Source organism: Sinocyclocheilus rhinocerous, unplaced genomic scaffold (genome assembly GCF_001515625.1).
Source record: "Sinocyclocheilus rhinocerous isolate Xijiao unplaced genomic scaffold, SAMN03320098_v1.1 scaffold409, whole genome shotgun sequence".
NCBI lineage: Eukaryota > Metazoa > Chordata > Actinopteri > Cypriniformes > Cyprinidae > Sinocyclocheilus > Sinocyclocheilus rhinocerous.
Window position 1 is genome coordinate 307,949 of NW_015635191.1, and position 8,871 is coordinate 316,819.

General features: G+C 43.3%; 1 protein-coding gene across 1 annotated transcript in view; it reads left to right on the top strand.

The window, feature by feature from the left end:
* Positions 1 to 8,871, top strand: part of LOC107746760 (formin-2-like) — a 26,534-nt gene that overhangs the window by 8,999 nt on the left and 8,664 nt on the right. Inside the window, exons 8-10 of the mRNA XM_016561054.1 lie at positions 1,668 to 1,760; positions 7,109 to 7,160; positions 7,552 to 7,701. Coding sequence (XP_016416540.1) covers positions 1,668 to 1,760; positions 7,109 to 7,160; positions 7,552 to 7,701 — 295 coding nt within the window. The remainder of the gene's footprint in view (positions 1 to 1,667; positions 1,761 to 7,108; positions 7,161 to 7,551; positions 7,702 to 8,871) is intronic.

Sequence of the window (8,871 nt, forward strand, 5' to 3'; positions counted from 1 at the left end):
GTGTGTGTGTGTGTGTGTGTGTGTGAGTGAGAGTGTGTGTGTGTGTGTGAGTGCGTGAGTGAGAGTGTGTGTGTGTGTGAGAGAGGTGAGTGCGTGTGTGTGTGAGAGATTGATTGTGCGCGTGTGCGTGTGTGAGAGTGAGTGTGTGTATGTGTGTGTGAGAGAATGAGTGTGTTACTGGTGGAATAATCACAAGTAATGATTCATTTCTCCAGTCAATCAGATGGAGTCGTGAACCCGGCGCTCTAATCGCTTCTGCCCGGACTGTTTCCCGTTAGCGTAATTGGACTAATTGCTGCATGTTTGAGCAGAGAAATGAAAGATTGCTCTCTGGGAAGGAAGTGTAGATTTTCCCCTCGCTCTCTTTAATCTCTGAGTTCACAGGTTAACGCGTTTGATTCGTCTAATCCGGAGTTTATCCACACATTCTGCTGCTTCGCTCTTTGAACAACTTGATACTTTGACACTCTTTCTGGTGAAGTTTAAGAAAAGCAGCAGGTTCACACAGATCTTACTCGTCCAGATCCGCTCCACAGGCTTTAGTTTGGTTTGCGTTTAGAGGCGTCGTGGTATGGATGGTTCGTTTCGCTTCTGTCCGGTTGATGTCAGGACTGATGAGGTTTGCAGATGTTCAGATCGGTCCGTAGAATCACAAACCGCTCTCTGACCCGTCTGGATCAAGATCAGGAGAATCACTGCATGTGCTTTCAGATACGGAGATGACATTAATAGTGTGTGTGTGTGTGTGTGTGTGTGGCCCAGAATGCCTCAATTACACATCAATGATCATTTCTGAATGAAAAGTTCATTTCTGGTTGATGATTCAAGATTGTTATTGTGTGCTTGAACTGAGTATTTATTTTGTATTTTTAATTTAAGAAATAAATGCCATTTTGAATGTAAGTATGTGGGGCCTCATTCATGAAACATGAGCAGAATAAATTTGTGCAAATCGAAAATTACAGTTTCTGTTTAATATAAATATGTATTAAATTTTTTTATTTAATATATAATTAATATTTATATTTAATTTATTTTAATATAAGTATTATAAAAATATATTAATATTATATACTGTATATTAATTAAACATTGTTTCAAAGCAGTTTTACAGAAAATCATGATGTTATTTTTTATTTTAACTTTTTATAAATTAGTGGCATAAATTAGTTTCTGTAGGAAATTACACTTTTTTTTGTTGTTGTTTCATAAATGAGGCCCAGTGTAATTTCCATGTTTAACTTTTTAAGGATGCATTTATTTTATTAAATAAAACCGTAATATTGTGAAATAATATTATAATGTAAAACAGCTGTTTTCTATGTGAATCTCTGTTAAACTGTAATGTATTTCTGTGATGCGCAGCTGTATTTTCAGCATCATTACTCCAGTCTTCAGTGTCACATGATCTTCAGAAATCATTCTAATATGCTGATTTGCTGCTTGGGTTTTACATTTTGTATTTTTTCTATTTCAGAAATGCTATTTTTAATATATATATGAAGGGCCTCGTTCATGAAACATGAGCAGAATCAATTCATAAATTCACAAATTCCACTTTCTGTATGAATGAATTCATTTTTTTGTGTTTGATGAATGAAGCCCAGTGTGTGGGAACGATTGTTATTTTTGATTGTTATTTACTGAATGTAAATGTTGTTTCCCAGCATGCACTGCGGAGGTGGAGAAGGTGTGCTCGGTCTCGACTGAAGAGCATCTGCAGCCGTTTAAAGAAAATATGGAGGTGTTTGTGAGTGAAGGTGAGTGAGTCTGATGATGCAGTGAACGTGGGAATGATGGGATTTTCCTTCAGGATTCTCAGACTCGCTGAAGTGTGACTGGTGTCAATTAAACGAGGGAATTCCTGGGATTCCTCCCGCGTCTCTCCTGAGAATCGGCTTGATTCGGCGGGGGGAAATCACAGGCCTGACTGCCATTAGCAGCCGCGGGTTTGTGGCGTAGCAGGTTTGCTAATGTGTCGTGACCTCTAGAGCCGCGAGCATGAGATTCTGCTGACCCAGAACCGTATTAATCTCAGTATCTGACCCACCGGACCAGAGGTCTGCCCACACACACACACGTATGTGAATACATGAGTTCAGAGAAAGCTCCTCCACACTGATCAGTGTTGTTGCAGAGATGCAGAACATCAGTTTTTCTCCCTACAGTTTCAAACACATGTAAACAAACACATTATGCGCACAGTTTAGCACATACTGTCTCTCTCACTCACACACACACACACACACACACACTTTCTCTCTCACTCTCACACACGCAGACATACGCAGAGACAGTTCTCATGACAGACAGACAGACAGACAGACGTGAGTGTGGGGGGGGATTCGTGGTTTTTCATGGTGTTGATTTATGGCCAGTTTTTGAATTCTTCATCTTTTACCTTTGTGAGGGTCTGTTTGTTTCCTGACCCTGTAAATCAGTGTTTTGTCTGATGACTCTGAGCCCCTGAGATCTATCTGTTCGTTTCAGAGTAAAAGACGCTTCAGTCCTCTGCAGTGAATCAGTGAACGTCGTTCAATCATTACAGGAATAATTCAGCTAAAACACAAACTGATCATGCATTTATCCTCCTGACGCTGTAGATCTCAGATCTCATTCATTCTCGCAGCTCTTACTGTTTCCTGTTCAAGTGTCTGTTTCTCATACGCTGCTGCTGAAGATCAGGGCTATATTTCTCTATATTTCACTGGCATTAGAGATGATAGTGTGATCAGCTGATGCTTTTAACACCGTTACCACAACTGAACATCATATCAGAGAGAGTGAAGGGAGGAAACGAGTGTTTGACATTTCTCAGTAATGGACCACAGACATTAATCAGATCTGATTTGTGATTTGACCTTCACACACTCTTACCGTCGGTGCTGTAAATGTTCACGGCAGAAGCTCCTCTGGCTTCAGTTACACTAGAAAGCGTCTGAATACAGAGTCAGATCCGACTGCTTTCACTATGGATTCTTCTCACGTTTCAGAAGCAGAAGTCATAGTTCCCTATCGATACTTCACTCGTACTGCGTCTTGCTAAAGACGCTATGGGGAAAAAGCTTGTTTTCGCCTTTTTTCTATCACGCAGAGTAACTGCACGGCCATTGGTTCGTGCAGTGTATTAAGCAGAGACAGTTCTCATGACAGACAGACAGACAGACAGACGTGAGTGTGGGGGGGGATTCGTGGTTTTTCATGGTGTTGAACCCTTAACCACTACTGGCCTTAATTTGTCAAAGAGCATCTTGAGTCGTGACCCCTGCTGACCTCTGCGCTTCTGAGGAAGCCTCTCTCATTGTCCGCTGTCCAGAAAGAGACACAATTTCATAGATACAAATGTGATTTTATAATTACTTTATAATATATATGTGTGTGTGTAATAAGTGAAGGGAGGAAACGAGTGTTTGACATCTCTCAGTAATGGACCACAGACATTAATCAGATCTGATTTGTGATTTGGCCTTCACACACTCTTACCGTCGGTGCTGTAAATGTTCACGGCAGAAGCTCCTCTGGCTTCAGTTACACTAGAAAGCGTCTGAATACAGAGTCAGATCCGACTGCTTTCACTATGGATTCTTCTCACGTTTCAGAAGCAGAAGTCATAGTTCCCTATCGATACTTCACTCGTACTGCGTCTTGCTAAAGACGCTATGGGGAAAAAGCTTGTTTTCGCCTTTTTTCTATCACGCAGAGTAACTGCACGGCCATTGGTTCGTGCAGTGTATTAAAAACGAACCAATGGTGACGAAGCTCGCCAGAATGGGCGGAGCCATCTGGCTATATAAGCGGGCGCTTCGCCACAGGATCCTCAGATTTCTTCTCCTTCAGTGACGACGACGTCCTTCACTGATCTACTAGACTTGAAGCCTGCTCGCCGTTGAAACGCCTTCGCAGCTGAAACAGCGACTTCTCTGCTCGGCTGATTCGCAGCTTCTTCCGCTGCCTTCAGCGTCACAGCAGCAGAGGTCCCCTTCTTCAATGAAGATGGCCCCCGCCTCCCTTGCTCTGGTGTTTCTCCCCTCCCAGTTACCTTGGAGAAAGAAATGGTGAAATCGCAGGGTTGAGCGATCAGGCTTGAGTGAATTCACGCTTGAGAGTTTGTCTCGCTCTGCTTCGCTTGCAGCTCGCCTTCTTCAATGAATTTGGCCCCGCCCCTTCCCTCGTCCGCTACAAGCGGATCTGAGAGAATGCGCGCAGTACTTTTGATCTGCCGGTGTGTTTGCACATAAGGATCATCAGTACCCCTCTTCTAATGAGCAGTTTGATCTTTTTAGGCAGATTGGAAGAAAAGGCTGTCACTATGATTATCACTGACAGCTTCAGACTCTAGAGGCGTCTGGGCCACGCCCACGGGGGCTGACTGCCCTCGTTACGAATGCATTGAGTCTAGCGCCCCCAAACGGCCTCCAAGCACCCCGTTCAGCTCCGGGTGCCGACGGCAAGGTGTTTGTTGTAAATACTGTTGTGAACTCTGGGCCCGTTCAAAAAGCGTCCACACAATCAGCCGCTGTTGCAGCGAGCAAAATAAAGCACAAACATTTTCAAGGGAGAGCAAAATTCCTCTTCCATTTATCGCAAGTGTCGGGTCCCCACAAGGCGACCCACCTCTCGCACCAATCCAACCCTTTGCCACGCGGGCTGAGGCCTGGCAGTCCATCCCCTTGGGTGTCAGACTGGGTCTTGGGGATAATAAAATGAGGCTATTCACTTCAATTCGCTCGAAGACCCTCGCGATTCAGCGGCGTGGTTCCCATCTCGGTTCAGAGCAAAGACGCACATGTCCTGCGCTCTGAGGTGATGAATTTGCTGGCGAAAGGAGCCGTAGAAGCGGTTCCCCCCGCTCAGAGCGAGTCAGGCTTCCACAGCCGCTGCTTCCTCGTCCCCAAAAAGGATGGCGGCCTAAGGCCTATCCTCAATCTCAGGCACCTGAACCGCGCCCTCATGAAACGGCCGTTCAGGATGATTACATTGAAACAGATCCTCTCGCAAGAGTGCCCAGGGGACTGGTTCTTTTCGCTGGATCTGAAAGATGCCTACTTTCACATCTAGATAACCCCCCACCACAAACGATTCTTGAGATTCGTCTTCAAGGGAGTGGCGTATCAATACAAGGTCCTTCCCTTCGAATCCTGTCCCTAGCTCCTCGCACTTTTATGAAGTGCATGGATGCGGCTCTTTCCCCGCTGAGACGGATGGGAATCTGCACTCTGAATTACCTCGACGACTGACTCATCTTGGTCCAGTTGGAGGATGAGCTACTATCTCACAGATCCTTCCTCCTCAGACACTTAGAATGCCTGGGACTCAGGATCAATTTTGCCTAGAGCACGCTGTCCCCCATCCAACAGATATCGTTCCTGGGAACAGCTCTCGACCCAGCCCAAATGAGGGTGGTAGTCTCGCCAGAACGTGCACTGGCCATTTAGCAGCTCGCAGCCTCATTCAAAGTTGGAGCCTCTCACCCTCTCAAGGTGTTTCAGAAGATGCTTGGCCTCCGTGTCTCCCATACTTCAGCTGGGCCTACTTCGCTTGCGGCCCCTTCAGTACTGGCTGAAACCACAAGTTCCGTCCCACACTTGGTGTCTCGGACGCCTTCGTATCAAGGTGGACCAGGCCTGCATAGCAGCTCTGGCCCCCTGGAAAGAACCTCAGTGGATGGAACGGGGCGTGCCCCTGGAAATGGTCTGCAGAAGGAAGGTGGTCTCGACAGACGCTTCCAACACAGCTTGGGGAGCGCTGTGCGATGGCAAACCGGCTTTCGGCCTCTGGTCGAAAGAGGAGGGTCGGCTTCACATCAACTGCCTGGAAATGCTGGCAGTATGTTGGGCCTTCGCACCTTTCTGGCTTTCAAGACCAAGAGTTGTATTTACTCTGCCCCGTCAGGGCGTTGAAAGTTCATATTGAGAGTTCTGCCCCTTTCAGGCAGTCGGAACAGCTCTTTGTATGCTTCGGCGGCCGCACCAAAGCTTCTCCGGTCACGAAGCAGAGACTTTCCAAATGGATATTGACGCTATTGTGCTAGCATACTCTTCTTTGGGCCTACAATGCCCCATGGGAGTAAGAGCCCACTCAACTAGAGGCGTCACCTCTTCCTGGGCTTGGTCTAGTGGTGTGTCCATTGCAGAGATTTGTGCGGCGGCCGGCTGGGCCTCGCCGTCCACATTTGCTAGGTTTTATAACCTGGACGTCCCGGCCTTGCAGGCCAGGGTCCTTTCTGCTTAAGTGGGCACACACTTGCATTATGCAAAACAGCTCGGACAGAGAGTCCTTGACCGTAACATGTTCAAGCTCTTCAGGTCGGTTTACTTGTATGCTCTCGGCCCATGGAGTGCCGAAGTTTTACAAGCCTCTGGAACGATTACCCAGGCCGGGCGTGACCTCTGTGAGTTTAGCCCGTTTTAGCCTTGGAGAATATTGATATACTTCCCTATGAGCATTAGATGCTTAAGGAAGGTTATATGCTGCAGTCGTTCCTCTACCATAGCACGGCGTGATTGTACTGGGTTCCCAAAGTGTCTTTTAGTTTTTTTTTCCTGAGATACGGGAACGAGTACTGCGTTGCTAGCTGTGCTATGTAGCTGCACGACTCAGTGTCGTCGCTTCAGTCGAAGTAACCTGAGGATCCTGTGGCGAAGCGCCGGCTTATATAGCCAGATGGCTATATTGTTTTTGTTTTTTTATATACCTTTTACCTTACCTTTTTTATATAATAGTATATAATATTATTGCTATGTTATTATATATGCAATATATGTACATTTATAAAAAAGTGTACTCCTACAGTAGAAAATTTTAAACCCCAAAAATATAAAAAGGTTATTTATGATGTTATTAACTGTGGAAATGCATCACAGTCTGTCTATTGTCTTCTCTAGAGCTGCTTTACAGCTGAAATTGAATTTGTTTCATGATAAGTTTTGCAGCATTAACACTTATTTTCCTTTTTACTTTTGTGAAGCTGCTTTGAATCAGTCTGTATTGTATAAAGCGCTATATAAATAAATGTAACTTATTTTATAACCGTAAATTCACATGCTGTTTTGAATCTGTTTTCATGTAATTAAAGATTCAAAACAGCTTTTTTTTCTTTTTCTTACAGCAAAAACGGAGCTAGAAAGTCAAGAGAAGCAACTCAGTGACACCCATAAAATGTAAGGCATAATTTCTGCTGTTACTCTGTTCGGTCTGCCTTTTTTAGGAGACAGACACAAAATGCACAATTCTATAGCTTAAAGCTGCATGGTATATATTGTGCATCTAAAAGGATGAAATATAATGGTTCAGGGTGATGCTGTGGTCAGTTGTGATTAGGTTTCTAGGTGTTTCTGCATGAAAAGAGTCCTGCATCTTCACCTCTCTGTGACTTTTCGCTCATGAATGTGGGACTTCTAGGAGGAAAACACCTAGAACACCGTAGCAACAGCATTTGCATGAATGCAAATGATGCTGTTCTGCTCCGTTCAGATGTGCTGTGTGATCTCCAGCATCTGGAAAGCACTCATTTCTCTCTGAAAGCTCAGTTTGTGATGGTTTGTGTCGCAGGTTCCTGGAGCTCTGCGTGTTCTTCTCGGTGAAGGCCAAGAGCGGAGAGAAAGAGGTTTCGCCCAACACCTTCTTCACCGTTTGGCACGAGTTCTCCACCGACTTTAAAGACTATTGGAAGAAGGAGAACAAGATCATCCTGCAGGAGAGGTATGTCAACAAACACGCTGCAGCTCTTTCCTCCATAAAGCCACTGTTGTTTAGTCCAGGATCAGGAGCGGCGCTGGGCCGTAATCGCTCAGGAATGCTGGATGCTTTTTGGTCCGACAGTCTGCTTTAGAAATACTGGTGCAGGCTTGAGCCGGACGCTCGCTTGCCTCCTTCTAAGATCACGTTATGTTCAATTCAGACAAAATTATAATACTGCACTATTTCACCAATCATTGCATCACCAATCAACACAGTGGTGTTTCGCTCTTGAATGATTCAGTGTTTTCTGAATGAGTTGAAATGAGTCAGTGATTCAATAAGCCATTCATAAAGACTTGTTCTTAAAAACTGCATACTAGTATGTTTACTAGTCTAACTGCTTTTGTTTAGCAAGAATAAAGAGTAGTATACTATAGTATGTGGTTTCAAAATCAGCAGGTCACTTTGCTTCATTCCTAAATGAATCAGTCGTTTTGAATGAATCGGTTGAATTAGTAAATCAATGATTCACTATATAAGACAATTCACTTTTATTTGTCACCACCTGGTTTTAGTTTCATTTTTAAAGTATTATTTTATAGTTCTACATTCAATATATTTTATTTTAAACCCTCATAAAGCATTTGGGTCTGTTTTGATCCAAAAGTGGTTTAAAAATATATATATTTCTAGAAAAAAAAGGATCGCTTTTAATAATGAAACAAAACCTTGCAAATGCTTTAATACCCTCGAAATAAAAATTTTTTTTTCTCATATGTTTTTCTTTTTTTTTTTTTTTTTTTAAGATGTGTAATAATTTTTGTGTTTGGCTCATTTTTGATCCAGCCCTGTATCGAGCACCATTAGGTGTCAAAAATACTTTTCAAATTATCTATGAAGTTATATTAGAGTTAAACTGGCATAAAATATATTTCAAAATATATTCTCTCTCTCACTTTTGGACTGAATTTAGCTTTTTCATCTATTGATGAACCACTGCAGCATGAAAAACTGATCACATTTTTCATCTTAAAGTGAAAGTTTATGCAAGTAAATGTTTTTTTTTTTGTTTTGTTTTTTTTTGTTTTTTTAGAAATATGTAGGTTTTATAAATTTGGACTGTTTTTGAGCAATCATAAGTTATAAATTCAAAGGCGTTTAATTAAATTCATTCCAATGGGGTTAATACTG